Source organism: Myodes glareolus, chromosome 1, assembly GCF_982192425.1.
Source record: "Myodes glareolus chromosome 1, mMyoGla1.1, whole genome shotgun sequence".
Classification (NCBI taxonomy): Eukaryota; Metazoa; Chordata; class Mammalia; order Rodentia; family Cricetidae; genus Myodes; species Myodes glareolus.
Window position 1 is genome coordinate 130,571,243 of NC_142026.1, and position 20,609 is coordinate 130,591,851.

Below are 20,609 nucleotides of genomic sequence, written 5' to 3' on the forward strand. Positions count from 1 at the left end.
TGAATAAATAAATGTAATTCAATAATTAAAAATAAAATAACAGAAAACACAAAGTACTTAAATCAGCATTAACTCCCCTTAAGGAAGCTGTGTTTGTTTGGGAAACCACCCAGTTCCAGGTTGGCTTAATTTAGTACTATTCCTTTAAATGACTAAACAAATCGTCTCTAATGGTCCTTTTTCCAGCACAAAGGGACCCCAGTTCTCCCCAAACCATTTCCCCAGAGTCAGCAACAGACTATCTATCTGCAAACTCTACAGATTATTTTCAACAACACCGATGTCCCTCTCAGAGTATCTCCAGCCACAAAAGACAATACGATAATTTAGTTTCCAGCTCTTTTTTCCACAGTCAAACCATGGAGTTGACCACAGTAGAGTGTGGCCATCAAAGGACAAAATCACCCACTACCTCAGTGAGTGTTGTCCTCACGGTATTTGTTTAATGCCATCATGGCACAATGTCACCAGTCCCTACACAAGGCTGCTATGGGGGTTAGCAATCCCAAACCAACCCACCTGGCAAAGTTCAGGAGAAGAGGAGACAGTGGGAGAAGGGATGCATAGCATGTCTCTGAAATGATGGATTTGTGCCCTCAGTAGAGGGCAACTTTTAATAGCACCTTAGCAAGGCAAAGTTCCCACAGCAAACGCTATCCAGACAGATCCTGGAACAACTAGGATCTCACAGAATAAATGACATCAGAAGAACCCAAACGGCTTCTTCCTTAAGCAAGGGAGCCCTTGCTTATAATTGGGGCCCCTTTTCTTCCTCTCCAATCAGAATAGTAAAGCCAGATGGCCGCTTCTCCGAGTGAGCACAGCTCACTAACCTACATAGTTCCTGGAGCAGAAATGAGCCCTCAGTCAAAGCTGCTGGTTTGCTCTGCTCCAACTCCCGGAGATCAGGATCAACTTCCCCCGGAGGATCGCCTGCTCTGTGCTCCAGAGACCACTCTGGAAGAACGGCCGGGGCAGGAGGAGGGAACACTCACCATTTGGTTGCTATACCAGTACAGCGACGACCCCTTCAGCACCACCCAGAACTTTTTCCATTTGTTGCTTAGAAAAGTTCCCTTTTCCTTTTTCTTGTACAGCCAACCCTGGCAGTCCGCGTGGCCCAGGTCTTTACACGATATCCTTCTCCGACTCATGGTGAAAAAACCTGCAACAGTGACACGAACAGGTAAGTGTGACCCCAACTCAGGTGACAAAACAAAAGGCAGTTGTTAGTTGTTTGCACGGCAATGGTTGGGTGCTTACATTCATGCAAAGTAAATATAAAAGAAGAAAGGAAGGAAGGAAGGAAGGAAGGAAGGAAGGAAGGAAGGAAGGAAGGAAGAAAAAGAAAGAAAGAAAGAAAGAAAGAAAGAAAGAAAGAAAGAAAGAAAGAAAGAAAAACTCCCAAGTATCTGTTCTATTTTTAAACATTCATTTGGTGCCTAGAACACCCAGGCAAAGAAGCAGTGAGATGTATATGCAAGCATGGGTCTGAAAACCTTAGTCAAAAGAGTAAGTTGAAAACGGTAGACTCTCCGGGCTGGCAGGCACATTGTAGGGACACATGGTCCTACCCATAGTAACAGCGGCAGTTATGCAACAGACACGGAAGGGTTAAAGCCCACCTAGGACACCAGGGACTTCCTGTCGCTGCCAGCCTCTCTAAGCTCTGAGGACAAAGCAGGAGGGACTGGTCTAAATGAACAGCATGTCATTCTTTCTTAAAATCAATCCAGAAGCAGCCAAAATTTTAATCTGCCATCCATCTCCTGATATTAAATCAGACAGACAAGACTCTGCTCCTCCCCCCCCGCCGCCCCAAGAAAGCATCCAGTAGAAAGGAAGAAAAAAATAAGAAATTCACACTCACAGGCAGGAGAAAGGGATAAAAGAACAAAAGGGATCTAATTACCTTGAGTTTTCTTCCTCGGCTTCTGACGCAAGGGAACCTGCTGGAAATGCAGGAAGGAAAGAAAAGAGGCAATTTCTGATTGTGTTGTAACATTTGTAAAGAGAGAAGGAGGGAGGGGGTGGCAGTGTTTATGAGCGGGGTGGATTCTAAAAAAAAGAAAAGAAAAGAAAGAAAGAAACTCTCCAAGCAGAGCTCAAGGGGAGTACGAGCTGAGGCACAAAATGTGCTAATTAGAATCGATGTGCACTGAGTGAACCTGGAAAAAGGTAACAGGGCATTTATCTGTCAAGCTTCCTGTTTCCTCCCGCAAGCAACTCTCGCTACTACTTGGGTTAGTGAGGGCACCGTGCTTGATGAAGTTTTAGGAAATCGTGAAATATTTTACTTACACGTTTTTGTGAAAGAAGAAGCAATATTTCTTTTGTCTCTTGATTTCTAAATAATTGTTTCTATCTCAAACTGTTAAATGCTCACATCAGACTAATCTCATGGAGAGTTCTAGCTACACCACGGGTATAAAATAGCCTGGGGGGGGGAGGAATTCCTTATCTCTTCTTGTGTGACCTCAGGGATTCTAAAGCCTCCTGATTGGGAATTTCTTATTTGCAGCCAAATTTACATATCTCATTCTATCTTTATCGCTGAATATTTCTCACATGTTTTATAGACAATAAATATTCAAATATTCACAGCAGACATGACGATTTATATAAAATACACACATTTTCCACAACACATTTTCACCAAGTTATGTAAAATCAGATTCCCCGACAAAACTGGAAAACTCAAAGAAAAAATATGCTTATAAACGTCTCTCCCTGTTTTTTCTCCTCTCTCTCTTCCCCCCTCTCTTTCTCTCTCTTCTCTGCTCTCTCTCTGTTGCAAATATTACAGAGAACTTTAGCTTTAAAAAATTTCATTTTTCTCTACAGCATCTAAGGTTTAGATCATTTTCATTTATTGTTAGCAAGCAGAGACTTTAACATTTGAACATGCAATGAAAGTAGCCCTAAAAGCTGGTACGTAATCTCATGAATTCTGTGGTCCTCTAGATGCAGCTCACTAGTAGTTCACCTCTCTAACTACTAATGAATAGTGTATGTAATTGCTTATGTTTGGCCAGAGAATATGATCTACAGTAGGACAGAACTTTTAAAGCCACGGGTCCAGAATTAACTAGGAGCTATATTACCCGAGAAAATCATTCTAGACCTACTTCCTCATTTGCAAAATCAAGAGAGTTACAGAAAATACTCAGGAGGCAGAGACATGAGGATTCTCGCTTGACTAGGGGCAGAATGGACTATAGAGCAACATGTATGTCTATGCATGTGTGCACATATACATATATACATATATGTGTATGCATATATGTATACATATGTGTGTGTTTGTGTGTGCAAATTCTAATACCATAAGACTCAAGGAAATCTGCCAAGATTTATTTGGGGGGGGGATCATGTTTCTGTGAATAATCACATATCAGTGCGTCATGAGATATGCAAAGATAAGCAAACACTCAATGAATAAAACTCCCCATTGTAGAGTAAGCATGACTGTGTTTTCCTTAGCAGGGAGGATAGAGTTAAGATTAAATTGTGTTTTTTCAGAGATACAAAACCAGTGCAATCCTGACCTGGTTTTTTATTTTATGATCAACCTTTCTTCTCTTGGCTCATTGATTGATCTCCTTGAGAATAATGCTTAAGCAAACTCAATATGTGTCAATCATGACATGCTAGTTAAGTCTAAACATATTATCATATTAAGGGGCTCATCTCCCTCTATTTTCCAAATATTTTCCACACTGCCAACTCCTTGGCCTAAGATCCTTGCTGTTCCTTGGTCTCTGGGCTTTCTTTTTTTTCTTTGTATGCCAAAATCCTGAGATCGGTAAACCCAATTAGCACCTGCTGACTATGTAATACCTGTCAAATTGAGAGCTAGGGCTAAAGATAAAGAGAATAAAGGTTCTATAGTAAGGTTTGGGAAATCGAGGGTCCCAAAGAGCAATGCGGGAACTGAGAACCAGGGAGGGAAGAAAGCAGAGATGTCCAAGCTTCTTCCTAGAAGGCTGGAGCCCCAGGTAAACAAGATGAAACTGCATCACTTCAAACAACAACAGCTTTTTAAAAAGAACAACAAAATGGGAGCCAATGCCCTGGGATCAGCTATGCAGTCCTAGAAGGGAAGGACAGAAGCAACTTTCATTTCTTGGCTCCTCAGCCATGGAACAGGGAACTGAGCCTCTCCACTGGGAACTTGTTGCTCCCCCCACCCCCGCCCGCTAGCTTTTTGTCTCTGCCATCAAGCCTACAGTGGTTTCCAGGTAAATTCTCAAGTCAAAATGTGTCTTTATTTCTCCAAAGACCAGCCCAAGATCTATGGCTGGATTCTTGCGCCTAGCCTGGGTTGAGAGTTAGGAATCCATATCAGGTCAACACAGACTCCACCCTCCCAGCAAAGTGTTCTATCCCTCCCAGCAAGCTCCTTGTGATTCAAGCCTGCCCTGATAGTCCTCCCACAAAGCAAACTGGCTGTTCAAGTGTTTTCCCATAGCCAGAAGCAGGCTGCACATTAGAGAAATAACAAATTACCGAGGGTTTCAGTTTCACTTGATAGATGTGCGTTTGAAACCCCAACTGCTCTACAAGAAGGAATAAAAACAACCTCTGAGAAGATTACTGAGTCTAAGACACATTTTCTTCCTCACAACAGGAAGTGGAACCCATGAACTAGTCAGTTTCAAGACCTTCATGTGGCTTTCTCACTGAGTAGGTGACAACATTAACAGCCGCTTGAGTGTTTTATGGGACGATTCCAACCGTCACGGACATTTAGAGTTAAATAAGATGTTCCTCCCAACTTATTTTCTTCCTGTTTGAATGTTATAGAGAAAACTGACCACTTACTTTAAAACTCTAAATTTTCCCTAAAATAGATCTAAAATTTGGGGGGGGGGGGGGGGGTGAGAGATTCTCGTTGGAAATAGATAGTTTTTATTGAAGAAAAGTGTACTTTTCCTTTGGCTTTTGGAAAATGGCTCAAATGTTTCATTTGAGGGTCAAGTAGATGGCTCAGTCAATAAAGTGCTTGCCATACAAGCATAAGGACCTCGGTTAGATGCCCAGAAACCATGTTAAAGAGCCAGGTGTGGTGGTGTATTTATCATGTCAGCTATAGGGAGGCAGAAACAGGTAGAACTCTGGAACTTGCTAAGCAGCCAGGTTAAGCCTACTCAGCGAGGTTCAGGCCAATGAAAGACTCAAATAACAAGATGTATTCTTCCGGAGGAATACTACCTGAGGTTGACCTCTGACCTGCACCTATACATCTATGCACATATACATGCATACACACACATGCATGTCCAGTGATCTTGGTCTTTAGCAAAAATAAATATATAGTGATATGTTGATATTCTTGTTTCGTGTCTGCTGTTGTGGTCAAAAGGAGCTTCAGAGAGAGGGATATATTTGAACTTGCAATTCAAGAGTAAGCTATCACTGTGGTGGAGGTCACAGTTGCAAGAGCACAAGGCAGTTGTTCGCATCACATCTACAGCCAAGAGTAGAAAGAAATCAATGCAGACATGCCCACTTGCTTCCTTGTGCTCAGCACACTCTTCTACAGATCAGAAACCCTGCCTAAAGAATGGTGTTGCCCATGATGGCCTGGGTTTTTCCTCATCAGTTTACTGAAGGCAATCCCCCACATACATGCTCCAGGCCAGCCCTAAGTAGACAATCCCTGATTGAGATTCTCTTACCAGATAATTACAGATTGTATTGAGTTGGAAGTTAAAGCTAAGCAATGAAGTGGACACGTGGTTCTTCATTTGCAGGCACACTGGCTTGCAGCATCTGTCACTTTTGGTGGTATATTCCTTACCTGCCCGACAATATAAACTACCATTACTTACTAACTAAGCAACAGAGAAAGACCAATACATAGATTATAAAACAATGAAAAGATCCCCCTGAAGAAAACTGAACAGGAATATCCAGGGCTGAACTCTAGAAAAGAGTATCATAAAAGGGAGGGAGAGACTCCAGAGAAATGTTGGTCCAAGCCACCAAAGTCTGTTGCTTTAAAGGGGAAGGTTTGTTGGAGCTTTTCTGTGTTATTATTTTTCTCACCACCATGACACAATATCTGATAAGAGGAACTTAACCAGGCGGGTTATTTGTGCTCACACAGTTTCAGGAAATACATCATGATAGAGAAACATACAGGCAACAGCTAGGTCTTGGGCAACAGGAGCTTAAGACTGTCACTTCTGGCCAGGAAACAAAGATCGGGGACAGGAAGCTGGCCATCACCCTCGGGGTTAACCCCTAGTGGCCTACTGAGAGTGGGTAGGTCTTGGACCTCAAGGATTCTACAACCTCACCAAACTGTGACCAGCTGGGGACCATGTGTTCAAGCACACAAGCCCGTGTGGGACTTTTCAGATTTAGACTGGCCCAGAAATCTTGGCTACATAGTCCTAATGCTGTTTGGAGCGTTGGGGGATGAGTGGGAACTAAGGAAGGAGACACAACATTGGTGACTGCTGGCAAGAGGAGACAGGACAGTACCAGGCGAGCTCGAGGTAGTGATGGATAAAGCCACCTGCTCTCTCTCAAGCCAAGCTTTCTAGCTAAACTCATGGTGCTTGGGGATGATGCACATTGACAGCAGATTGGCAGGACAGTGTGAAGTGCTTCGGCTACACCATATCCTGAATTACTGAATGTCATATTATTCTTTATCCTTTTCTTATCTTGGACCATTTTGAAGAAAATAAAATATAAATACTACAGTCACTCCAAGTTCCTCTCCTAATCCATTTCTCTCTCCGTCAGCCCAGCTTACTCTAACATGAGCATGTTTTCATGTTACATATTAGTGACTGTGATAGTTACACAATAGCACTAGTGTGGACATTTCCCCTTATTTCACTTTAATGTTTTTTTCCATGTTGATACATGTAGCTATAGCTCATTTACAGTGTGACAATTAAAAATGTTCTATGACTTCTTTATCCAATTGTTTAATAATGAGTCTTTATGTTTTTACAGTTTGCACTATCAGCTATAAAAAGGCAGTTAACAACTCTGTGTAAATGTATGCATATGTATTGTAGGTATGTATATATGCACGTTACTCTGGGCTTGGTATCAATCTGAACTGGAATTGCATGGTGATAGGACAAGTGTCTCTTCAAGAATTTAGTTATTTTCAAAGTGTTTTCAGTGCCCATTTATAATACCTCATGAAACATACAATTTTTAAACTTCTTAGTATGCTTATTTATTTATTGTGTGTGTGTTTGTGTGTGTGTGTGTGTGTGTGTGTGTGCGCGCGCGCGTGCGCGTGTGTAAACGAGGACAGCTTGCAGGAGTCAGTTTTCTTCTCCACCATGTGGGTTCTATGAATGAAACTCCAATTGTTGGGTTTGGTAGCAAGTGTCTGATGCTTGGCTGAGGAGAGAACTCAGTCTATGAAAAGTTTACTCCCTAAGCATGGGACCCTCAGCTTTCTTGGCTCCACCCATGTAAAGCTCTGGCATGGTAGCATGTGCCTATAATCTCAGCCCTGTGGCGAGAGAGACAGAAAGGTATCTGAGGTTTGTTGATAATGAGGCAGGCCTACTTCACCGATGAGGAACCTCACCTCTGTGGCTAACTCACAGATCACTTAGAACTAGTGGGTCAGACCAAGTCTTTTGTTCATCTGTGTGCTACTTTGCTTCAGTCTCCAACCTTGTCGGCATAGGCGACTGAGGCCTCTGAAATTGGTATCATGATATAAAGGTTTATCACTCCGTGTGGCTCACAAGGATGTGTGTTATAGTAAGTCTGCCCACCCAAGATTCAACCCAGAACTGTGAGTCACTTCTGCGGCCTTTCTTCCATCCCACACATGGGCCTACTCACTGTCCTGGCCAGGTTGCCTTCCAGGGTCTGGTTAGCCTCCCATCCGTATGCAATTCTACCACTGCTGCCTTTGTCAAAGCCTCATTTTGTTCTCTCTGAAACTAATAGTACATCACACTCAGCCTCACCGCCTCCAGCATAGACCTTGGACAGCCAGAGTAACATACCGTGATGGCGCTACTAAAAATACTTCAGCTCATAATTGACTCCTGGCAGTCAGGCTGAGCCCCTGGCCAAGATTTCAAGGCAGAACCAGTGTTCTTGTAGACATATTACGCTCAAAGTCTAGTACCTAGCCTGACGTCTGGCACAAAGCAATCAAAACATTATGTCGTATATCTATTTTTGCTTCCTGTGATGACTGTAGTAAGAAGGGTGAGCTGACAAACATCTGGAAGGTCTCCTGCTGCTGGATTCCTCTGGACTGCAAAATGCTTCCACTGGAAAAGGAGATTGGTGATGCTAAGCAATCTAAAAGCTACCCTGGCGCAATTATTGCTCTGAAATTGGAACATTTATAGGGTAAAAACTCCCCTGAGACTAACTGGCACTAAACTTCAGCCCACCCCACCCAGAGAGTGGCCTCAGTTCTCTTTTGAATGTAAACTGGGCTTGCTCTAAACACAACTCCAGCTGTCCCTAACATCCTTTTTCCTCAAAAATCACAGTGCCCTTTTCAGTGCGTCTCAACTGTCCCATCTAACTATTGAGAATTTGGGACCCGAGACGGTCTCCTGCGACAGATGTCAAAGAAACAGATGTTTTCCAGCGGTAAGTAGCAAGCACCTCCCACCCTGCCCATTAACCTATCTCTAGTGGCCCATGGAGTCTTCCTAACTGAGACCTTGTGGGAGTAGATGCATGACCCAGTCTCCGGGACCTGGTCTGTGTATCAGACTCATAGGGAGCAGAGCTGGCTCCATCACTTCAGTTTGGGTTCATGCTGATGTCACCTACAACACACAACTGCCAATTCGGTTTCACATCCTTTCACGTGATCTGACATGAGAACTAAGCTTCTCGCTTCACCATAACTATGACCACATCCCTGGGCTCATTTCACAGCCCAGAGAAAGAAAGGTAACATGGGCTTCTTAAAGACAGGGGTCTAAGACAGTGACTGTCATAATCACGTAAGAACTAGGCAATAAATGCTTTATGAGCCGCGGGCCAATACAGAGCCTCCCGTGAAGTCAACACAGGAAGTAGCAGAAGAGATGGGCACTCCATGCACCAGACCACTCGGTCCAGACAGCATCAAGGAACACAACCGCAGAGTCAGACACAATGACCGCTGGAACAAAGGAACACCACAATGATGGTACCTGACATTTTTGTCTTCTGGCAGTCTTCAGTGAAGGAAAGATAGTTAATAATTCTTTAGAAAACTGAGTTAATGTTAGTGTTTCTTCTCTATGAGAACCGATTCCAAAAGCAAGACTGTTTTGGAGTCTGAGGCAAAGCAGCAGTAAAGGCATCGGGCCTGCCCATTGCCTAGGAACCTGAGTGTGACTCTTCTCCATTCACACATAAAAAATAATGCCACTAAAATTACCTAAGACCAGAGAATTTCTAATTAAGTCTTGAAGAATAATATATGCAGATCAATGTATTGGTTGGTTAGTTGATTGGTTGATTGATGCTGTATTGATGCCAAGGAATGCATATATGGATTCTTAGACATGTTAAACACCTCCCAAGAAACAGTGACCCATCTCCTTAATTATTTTTCTCATATAACTATTTAAAACTGTAGCTCTTCATTATTCAATAATTACTTATTAGAAAATTATTCATTGCCTATGACCAGATACTCATTGTCAAAGATGCTCTCAGATAGCTTCCAGTCGAACATGAAAGGGAGATGATTAGAGATAGGAAAATGGCTCGGCTGATAAAGTGCTCACTACACAAGCACAGGGACCTGAGTTTGATCCCCAGCACCATGTAAGAAAGTCAGTTACGGTGACATACATCTGTAATCACAAGCAAGGGAGATGGAGATAGGAGGGTCTTCTGGGGCTTACTAGACACTCCAGCCAAATCAGAAGTATCCAATAAGATACCCTGTCTCAAAAAGTAAGACGCAGTGCAACTGAAGAAGACACCTGATCTTAGCCTCTGACCTCCACAGACACGTGTGTGTGCACATACACATTCACACGCATACACTCACGCATACATACACACACACATACACAATCACTCATACACAAACACACCCTTACACACACAGAGGGGGCAGAGAGCAAGATATGGAAAGAAACAGGGGACTTACAATGAACCAAGGATAGCAAGGTCTTCAGGAGAATGTTCAAATAGGACAAAGCAGAAAGACAGAGGTGAGTTCAGCAGAAGAATGCCGTCAAGGAAGACAGCCTGTGAGCAAGCATCAAATGCTTGGAAAAAGAAAAGCCCAGGCCTAAGAGGATGTACAACAACAGGGTAGGTATGGCTGGTCCAATGAGCATCAACACAGAGTGACAGACGACCCCTGTGAGTGTCAAAGCCATATCACACAGGGCCTTGTAAATTGGGTTCTAAACTGTCAGGCTTACAGGAAGTCCAATGGGTAGCCACCAATCAAGTGTACACTAGCACGGGGCACCATGAGAACTGCAGTTAAGATAATCCACTCTCCACGTTCTCCCGTTCTCCACAGTGCGTTTGAAGTCATCAATACCACTGCCAAAGAAGCTCCCTTGCCCCTCTACAGTCAGTGGCAGCATGGATCACGGACTTCCACTTGGCTTCTGGTGGCAGTATGGACCACGGACATCCACATGGCCTCCAGTATTAGCCATGGACCCCAGAATGGTCTTTGGTAGCAGTACAGACCAAAGACATCAATATGGCCCTTGGTTGCAGCAAGAACCATGGATACCATCATGGCCCTTAGCAGCAGTACAGGTCGTAGACATCAGTATGGACTCAGGTGACAACATAAGCCACCACTGCCTCCTCCATGTCCCCAAAAAGAAACAGTCTAGACAGGAAGCCATTGAAGAGGACTCTTAAAAATTGTGATGAGGTTCTGAAATGGAGCTCTATGTAGTTGATGGCTTCAGGGGTGGGGCGAGGGATGGGGAAGAACTCAGTTTTCATCCAGGGGCTGGCCACTGAAAGTTTTATCATACTCCAGTGAGTATATGGGCAACACAAATTGAACTTTGTATTTTTTTAATTTTTATTTTCTCCTGCTTTTCTTTTGTGGAGGTCACAAGGGAAGAGGGGTGAACCTGGAAAGACTGGAAAGGGAATGTGTTCAGGGAGCATTATGGGAAAGTACCAAACAATCAATAAAAAGATTATTGGAAAGAAAAAGAAAAAAGAAAACCCACTCTAGTATTTAGGTGGCTGGTAGACTGAGAGGAAGAGGGGCCCTGGGGAATGCCCAATCAGAAGAGGGAAGGACAAGGGTCACTCTACAGAAGGGGCGTCACCAAGACAGAAGCCTCAGAACTTTGGGAGTTGATTATTCCGGGTTCTAACCCCAGCTTTTGCTTTTAAAAAAAAAAATCCACTCTTTTGTTCAGAAGAGAAAATAGAATACTGTCAGGTTACAAACAACCCAGCTTAGCCAAAGTGAGTAACACTTCCATATAACTAAATTTCAAACACTTAAATCTAGTTTTAAGTTGTGGGCACCGTTTATCGCACAAGTCCCAGTGATGAGCCGTCTGGCTAGGAGACCTGTCTTCTTTGTCTCCATGAGACAGTGAGCTGTTCATCTTTGCACTCCCGCCCCGGGCAGAGTGTTCAGCCCCTGACGGCTCAGCAAACATTAGTTTAGGGGAAATGAAGAGTAATCCGGGACCTGATTAGGTCAAATGTATCAAATAAACCTTGTGAGACGCGTAAGACAAAAATAGGTCGCCTCTGCCTTCGGGAACAAATGACAGCAGAAAATTGAACGGATTTTCTGAATGGATAAAAGAGGGTAAAAGCCAAGGCTGCTGGGGAAAATGCTTAAGAGCAGCGCTAATAGAGTTCCCCAGTGCCTGTGGCACTAAGAGAAATGAGAGGAAAATAGAGCCAGAGAGGAAGCTGGGCTGAGGGGGCCTGCAGTGCAGGGGGGCTCAGAGAATGAGAAATTCCATAAATAGCCAGTTTCCACTAAAGAACGGAATTCACTGGTGTCCAGGACCCAGGGAAGTGGGTCACGTGCCATAGTGATGATCGCTCCAGGTCAGGGGTCACACAGATGACCCAGTAGACCTCTGGTAATCCCATTAGACATTGTCTTCTAATCCTGTTTTCTGAAGATGTGAACATCTGAATCGATTCGTCTTAGGGTTTCTGTTGCTGTGGAGAGGCACCATGACCACGGCAACTCTTACAAAGGAAAATATTTCACCGGAGCCGGCTGACAGCTCAGAGGTTTAGTCTGTGATCATCCTAGCAGGAAGCATGGCAGCGTGCAGGCAGACATGGTGCTGGAGAAGGAGCTGAGAGTTGTACATCTGGGTTGGCAGGCAGCAGGGAGAGAGCGAGAGCCACTGGGCCTGGGCTTGAGATTCTGAAACCTCAAAGCCCACCCCCTGTGACACACTTCCTCCAACAAGGCTGCTTCAATACAGCAAGGCCACATGGCCTAATCCTTTCAAGTAATGCCATTCTCTGTAAGCCTATAGGGACCACTCTCATTCAAACCATCACATTATCTGAAGTCAGTTTAATTTCTAGTTCTTATCGAAGACAAACTCAACAGATAATGGATTCTGGATGCATATTAAATGACTATTTTTATTTTCGTTTTTTAATTAGCATACACAGTTAAGTTCCATTATGGCACTTTCAGACAAAACTTGTTTCTTGTTGCCATTCCTGTCTACTCTCTCTTCCCCGTCCCTTCACTACTTTGAACTCTTCCTCTCACCTCCTACCTAACTTCCTTTCTATTTTCATGTCCCATGTGTCTTATCACCCTCCCCCTCTTCAACACCTTTTCGCTTTTCATTTCATTTCTGGTCTCAGAGCCTATATCCACTCCACACTTACACCCACAAATACATACAAACCTCATAGGCGAGCTCATGTATGAGAGAGAACATGTAATCTTTATTTTTCTTCTTTCTAGACTTCCATGAATATTTCAGTGTCAGATGGGTTTATATTACCTTGACTTTCCATTCCTCTCCACATGTAAAATTAACTTCTCCCACTTGGAAAATTATATCCTTTGCATGCAAAAATTGAAGTGATACAAGGGTCATGTTATCATTCAAGGACCTAGCAACATCGTTATTGTTTCGTTCTGCTTTCTGTTTCTCTGTCCATATAACACATACACCTATAAGTACACACATTTTTATAATTTTTTGAACTTTGAGGACTGGAAGGATGGTTCGGCAACTACAGGCAGTTGCCAGCAAGCCTAATCACTAATCTCCAGGACCCACATGGTCAAAGGAGAGAACGAACTTAAACGAGCTGTCCTCTGGCTCCCATACTCACACCGTGGTAGTGTGCCAGTGTGCATGGGTGCACCTATGCCCCCATACACACACAAATGACTAAATAAATTCAGGAGTAAAATAGTATTCAAGTGCTGAGAGATGTCACAGCCGGGAAATATACTTGCACAAAATCTAGTGGTCTGAATTCTATCCCCAGAATCCACAAAATGAAAGGCAAGAACTGATGTCCTCAAGTTGTTCTCTGACCCACCGACATGTGTGTAGCTACACAAATGTGCACATAAACACATACACACACATACACACACACACACACACACACACACACACACACACACACACACACACTGACCTCCTGACTCTTCCTCTACACACCTATGAAACTCATTTCTTTTTGCCCTTTGACTGCAGACCATTTCTGGTAATACCCTGCACGTCTCATGCTCTCTCAGCTTCCAGCAGAAACCCTCCCAATAGCACTCTACTTTTTCTCCTTCTTGTCTTTTTACCTACACTGTGACAACTCACATCTCTGACATTAAAAACCTCCATCCTTACATCCAAGTGACTGCCTCTCTGGCCTTCATTTTAAACGGCGACTCCACAATCCTGACAGTAGGCACCTTGACTATACTCTGGGCTTTCATTTTTGGTTTCCTGCCCTGTCTGTTAAGGTTTGCGCTATTTCTTATGACCAACAAGCTTTATCTATCATTTAGAATTAGATCAGATTTAAAGTATGCTCATTGTTGTATGCTTGGGAAATGAAGGGATCAGGAAGCCAAAGAGAGGGTTTACCAGATGCCCTGCCTTTTAGGGAGATGCACCTTTCAAGAGCTGTCCAGGGAACTCCTTTCTCCATCACTATTGCGCCAACTTGCCCTGACACCTGCTGTCTAATTTGCATCAGGAAACCACACTCACGTGCTCAATTTGGTTACCAAGTCAATGCTCTCTTCTTCTGATAGTTCTTTTTTTTTTTTTCAGGTGGAGTTGCATATAGTCCAGGCTCACCTGGAATTCACTATGTACCTTAAATTTCATATCCTCCTGCCTCCACCTCCTGAGTGCTGAGGTTATAGATGTACACAGTGCTCAATTTGTGGGATATTTGGATTTGAACCTAGGCAAATGCCCTAAAAAGTGGATTGTGGATCCAGTCCCTGTACATCACTTCTGCATCTATCAAAAGGTCATTCGATGTGTCAAAAGATGCATAACCTCATGCACATTCCACACTCTCTCCTATTACACTGCCATATCATGATAATAAACTTACTCATTTTTCTGTGCATAAGTTTACCCACACAAATAATACACTTGCTCAATATACTCATCTATTTCAGACTAACCCACAGCTACAATGCTTTTAAGGAATCCACAACTGCAATGCAATTTTTAATAGAAATTGTCCTATAAGAGTTGATAAGGGTTGGAGAGATGGCTCAGTGGTTTAAGAGCACTGATTGCTCTTTCAAAGGTCCTGAGTTCGATTCCCAGCAACCACATGGTGGCTCACAACCATCTGTAATGACATTTAGTGTCCTCTTCTGGCCTGCAAGCATACATGTAGGCAAAGAACTGTATACATAATAAATAAATAAAATCTTAAAAGAAAACAAACAAAAAAAGTTGATAAGAGGTTTCATGATATCATAGTTACTACCTTCTTAAGTCACAAGGAAGATTTTTGTTCAGTGCCTGTTTGTATTCCTTATCTCTGAATAGCCAGAGGTTTTAAATACTTACAGGCCACAAGACTTGAAACCTGGCAATAGGGTCATTTGATGCCACTGAAGATAATGAAACGGAGGACAAACAGGGACTTAAAATCAGCTTGTTTTACTTATTCATCAAACTAGAAAGAGCTAAAGCCTGGATGTTCTGAGGGGAGCTCATACTGGTACTTACATTGCCTTCCGTGGCCATAACTGGATTCAGACTGCCAGAAACAAAAGCTAGAAAAAAATATGGAAAAGAAATACAGTTTCAATTAAGGAAAAAATATTCCTCTTTATGTAAAGGGAGAAGATACTGACATTATGATAGAAAAACTTAACAATAAGGACAATTTATTAATTCATTTTTATCTCAAGTCAGTAAGTCAATGTCTTAAAATTGAATTCATAAAACAAACCCATTTTATTTAAACATTATCAGTATTTTCAAGGTAACAAACATGATACACATGGCTTACACACTTGGTTGCGTGTGGGGGTTTGGCTTTTTTGAGATAGCAAAATATTTTGCTGTTGGTGAAGATCAAAATGGACATGTGGATGATATGAAATTATTTGACTATTGCTGTTATCATATCTCATAAATGCAACCAAGCCCCTCAGAAAGTCCCAGCTATGATACCAAGAGAAGCCTTTTTGGGTGTTGCCTACTTTGTAGAGGATTACCTAAAAAACAATACACTCCATGGCTTCAAGAAAAGCAAATAAAAACAAAAGGGAACCTGGGAACCTGACCTCTGAAGTCCCAGAAGTCACTTAAAGGCCTGGAAGCAGACCACTTCTTACCCTGCCCGGCGACACCAATACAGATCCATTCTTATAGGCTTGATCTCTTACTACATGGGTCCCCCAAATCTGAAGACACCACTTTTTTTGCAACCTGTACCTATAACTCTTTAATTTATTGGTAACAAGATAATATATTTCATTTGGGTATGTTTATGCAAATATGCCATTATATATGCAAATATGCCATTATAACTTGCTTTTTAAAAGCTTTCCCTGGGCCCAGGGATCCCCCAATCTCTGCCTCTTCAGCACAGGGATTACAAGCACATGCCACCACCCCTGGGACATTCATACAGATTCTGAGGATTGAACTGGGGTCATCACATTTTTGCGGCAAGCACTTTCTCTCCCCAGGCCTAGGTACTCTTATTATTTTCTACAAATACCACAGTTTCACTTTCTCTTATGATTGAATAAAATTCCATTATGTATAATGATTAAGCTTTTCTTATCCATTTATCTGCTGATAGATATCTAAGCTGGTCCAATTTTTTTTAGTTATTGTGAATAAAGCCATAATTAGGCACAGATATGCACGTGTCTTAGATATGCACATACTGCATACCTGATGGAGTATGACATTACTTTTTAATATCAAAAACTGTCACATCTACATAGATGCATATAAGGCATTTATTTATAGTAATGCAAAGGAAACACAAAAGACTGACATTTCAAGCACTTAATTTTTCATTTATCCACACCAAAAGTCACAAACTAGAGGAATTTTCAATGCATTTACCACACTCCAATAGGAAAATAGTAAAGTAACAATAATGGAGGAAAAGTCAAATGACTAAAATAAGTATAAAACAAAACGATACAATTCCATGTGAGATGAAGCAGTGAAAGCCGGCTTTGGAGGAAGAGGAGGGCTGGAAGAAGATTGCCATTGCAGCTGCACTGGAGAGCAGTTTGAGAGCCGAGCAGTAAGAATTGTAACTGCATAACAGCTGAGACTCACTGAGCCTTTGATGCGTGACATGAAGTATCTATCCTCAGCTCTACAACACCTAGTAGGAAAAGAATCTTGCACTATATTGCTAATTAAAACATGGGTTGAAATAAATTTTGATTGGTTGGGTTTTGGTTTCTCCAGACAAGGCTTTTTTGTGTACCCTTGGCTGTCCTGACACTCGTCTTATAGACCAGGCTGGCCTCCAACTCACAGAGATCCACCTGCCTCACCTCAGCCTTGGCCTCCTGAGTGCTGGGATTAAAGACCTGTGCCCCACCACAACTGGGTTGAAATATATACAGAATTATCACTAGTTACACTTGAACACCTGCAGTCCCAGCACTCTGGGAGCTGAGACCAAAAGGTTACAAGTTAAAAGATAGTCTGGGCTACACAATCAGATTGTGTCTTTACAATATGTGTGTATGATAATTCTGTTCTTTTATGCAAGAAAAATATAACCTTAGGGGATAAAGAGATGGATCAGTGGTTAGGAATGCTGGCAGCTCTTTCAGAGGACCCAAGTTCATTTCTCAGCTCCCATGTAGGGCGGATTCACAACCCCCTGTAACCCTCCCTGAGCTCTGTAATCAACTATACACATCGGCCACCCACCACCCCACATACAAATAAATAAAAATAAATATGTAAAGACATGCATACAATTTTATACAGAGCCACCCAAACATCAATGTAGTTGTCTGAATGTATTCCCAGGTGGAAAAAAAAAATGTGGCTTGCAGTGATTATCCATGGAAACTGGAATAAACAATCATTTATTTTTATCACCTTCATTTATTTTCTATAATAAGCTTTTATGTGTAAAATAATAATGCTGAAAGAGACTCTTATGAATATTTTATTGATTAAGGCAATGTGTTTTTAGTATCCATTGATTGAGAAAATACATCATACGCTAAAGATAGTTTGAAGTCAGCAGCACTTTTAGGTAAAGAGTCAAAAATAATGAAGAATAAGAGGATATTTTGAACCAGGCTAAAAGAGAAGTAAATGTAGTTTGGCAACTTGCTGACTGTATGAAATCTTGGGTAACTGATTTGAGGCCTCAGAACACTCATCTGTGAGATGGAATTACATAATTCATATTTCTTTCTTGGGGTTGGATGAAAATTAAATTATGACAGCTTTTCATAAGGCTGAAAACATGACCTAATACATAATAAAATCTCATAAACCCTTGTATTGTAAAATATATTCATTATTTAAGGAAGAATATATTAATGGCCAACTGTGTAAACAGTTTAATAATATATAATACAGCCCTTAGAAAGCTGTTCTTACTTATCCTGAAAGCTAACTGGCCTCTTCTTTATCATAATACAATGGCCTACTTTTTTCTGTTTCTTAAATATGTGCTATGTGTCAAATTCATTGGAATTTTTCTGTATCATTCTATATAATTATCAGTTTCTTTTTTAAAAGTACTATTATTACTCTCTTCTTAGGTGAGGAAATTTAGGCAACTGTTGAGAAAAGTTGTCTGAACTAGAATCTGGACTTCCTGCTCATTCAGTCAGTCTCAGTTTCCTCTCTCTCTCTCTCTCTCTCTCTCTCTCTCTCTCTCTCTCTCTCTCCCTCTCTCCCTCCCTCCCTCCCTCCTTCCCTCCTCCTTCTCCTCCTCCTCCTCCTCCTCCTTCTTCTTCCCTTTCTTCCCCTCCCCCAACACACAGAACTTTACTAAGTTACTAGTTTGTTCTAAAACTCACTCTATATTCCATACTAGCCTTGATCCTTCTACCTCAGCCTCCCAAGTAGCTGAGGCTTGCATCACTAAGTCCTGCACTTATCCCAGGCACTCCATGTTCCCCACAGAGCATTGCTCATAATGGTCACAGTGTTATACCATCATTCTGTGGATATACCTGTACCCTGAGTTGATCAAGAGACTATTAAATTCAATGGCCAAGGGTCAGTCTTCTCTATGCCCCACTGCCTACCCTGGTGAAAAACATAGTCTAAGCAAAGTATTTGATAAAAGAGTTAAAGGAAGAAACGCTATTTATTTGGTATGCCTTGATAAGTAAATCCTGCATTATCAAATATTTTAAAAATGATTAAGAACCTAATTAAAATGTCGTAAGACATTTTTGAGGGTTTGGTAGTAGTAGTAGTAGTAGTATTTTAAAGGTAGAGAGATGTCTCTCAGGGTTTAAAAGCACATACTGCTCTTTCAGAGGAGTTCAGTTCCCAGCACCCATATCAATCAGTTCACGACCATCGGTAACTACAGTTTCAAGGGATCTGACACTCTTATCTGGCCTATGAAAATCCCTGAACTCCTATGCACAAACACATACATAATTCACCCCCACAAAAAAAGCATAACTTAAAAAGAATAAACCTTTTAAAATATTTTCAATTATTTTCTTTCAACAAAAATCAGTGAAGACTCTATTTGCGCAGTCTGCTGACCATCAAAAGTAAACATGACCAGTCATCATATGATAGCTATCACATGGCTGGCAACATTTCAAAAGTAATTAATAGAATTATTAAGAGAAAGCTCCAAGAATGTAAGCACTCAAGGAAGGGGGAGAGTGCTGCAGAGAGGTTGCCTTCTAGACAGGACAGGGTTGAGCTCCATAGCTGGGATTCCCAGCACAAGAGAAGCACAAGATTGGGCTCATCAGTCTTTCACCACGAAGAGGGAAGGAGCTCACATGGATAAGCTTCTCTTTGAGGTCTTGCAGCCATTTACCAACTGCTAGAGAGAGCTTTCACTTCTCCATGAAGAGCTATGAGCAACTAATGGTTTCTGGGAGAGTTTATGTGAAAAATATTTCTTTTAATTTCACATAGATAAAGACCAACAATAAGGTATAATTAGTTTTGAATTCTTTCATCTTAGAAATAAGCAACATTCATTCAAGGTTGTATTCTGCAGTTAGAGAGGAAAAGTTGCATCTATGTCTTTCAGTAGCTTACAGTCAACAAAGATACTTATCCATTGAACTTACGCCTATTGAGCAGGTATATAATATGTTCAAGTTGCTTGCTAAATTATGTATGATTTATTAATATTAATAAAATGTTAATATTATGTTATATGTTGTAATATTATAATAATTGGAACAATAACTCACTCAAAATTAGTTTGTATAAATAATTATTCCACTAAAAATGTTGATTAATTTTTATTTATTTCAACTTTTAGGCTGTAGCACAGCTGTGAGAACTACCAACAGATGACCAAGCTTAAACATACTGTGTGCTAGGATAAAAGTCCAGAAGTTGAAAAGAATAACTACTTAAGTTTCAGGAGAAAAGGAAAAAAATGAAATTTTACAAGTCCTGAAGATTTTTTTAATGATGGAACTCATGAAATCTTTGTGGTATTTATTATATAAAAACAATTGTATGGTGTGGGAGAATTGTCTGTATTCTGTCAATCATATTTTAATAAAACGCTGATTGGCCAGGCAGGCAGTGTAGGCGGGAAAGCCAGACAGGAAGTAGGGATGGAGCAAAGAGACTGGGAGTATTCTGGGACACAGGAAGCTCCCTCCGTCACTCCTGCGCAGACCACCAAAGAGGCAACATGTAACTTGCCCAGCTGAGAAGGGTACGGAGCCATGTGGCTAATGTAGATAAGGATAATGGGGTAACATAAGTCATAAGAGTTAACAAGAAGCCTGACCTAATGGGCCAATCAGTTTATAACCTTATGGAGTCCTGTGTGTGATTTCTCTTTGGGATTTGCCGGTTGTGGGGTACCGGGCGGGACGGAAACCCCAACAAGCCAGCCCCCTCATGTTACAATTGTAGACATTACAGTGGTCTAAAAACCACATTTTTACATGTATGATACAAACTTTATGTGACAACTATAGGGTGTCAGAGTATCCACAA

General features: G+C 41.7%; 1 protein-coding gene across 6 annotated transcripts in view; it reads right to left on the minus strand.

Moving 5' to 3' along the window:
• The window catches only part of Ipcef1 (interaction protein for cytohesin exchange factors 1), a 155,753-nt gene that overhangs the window by 74,184 nt on the left and 60,960 nt on the right, over positions 1-20,609 (minus strand). For 2 of the 6 annotated variants that reach the window (XM_048420030.3, XM_048420020.3), the window contains exons 3-5: positions 15,165-15,211; positions 1,913-1,952; positions 996-1,165 (exon numbers count right to left, since the gene is read on the minus strand). In XM_048420030.3, the coding sequence (XP_048275987.2) occupies positions 996-1,165; positions 1,913-1,952; positions 15,165-15,182 (228 nt within the window). In that variant the 5' untranslated portion in view covers positions 15,183-15,211. Of the gene's footprint in view, positions 1-995; positions 1,166-1,499; positions 1,586-1,625; positions 1,763-1,912; positions 1,953-15,164; positions 15,212-20,609 lie in introns of those variants that run through there. The other 4 variants (XM_048420023.3, XM_085687967.2, XM_048420036.3 and 1 more) reach the window with 4 other exon arrangements.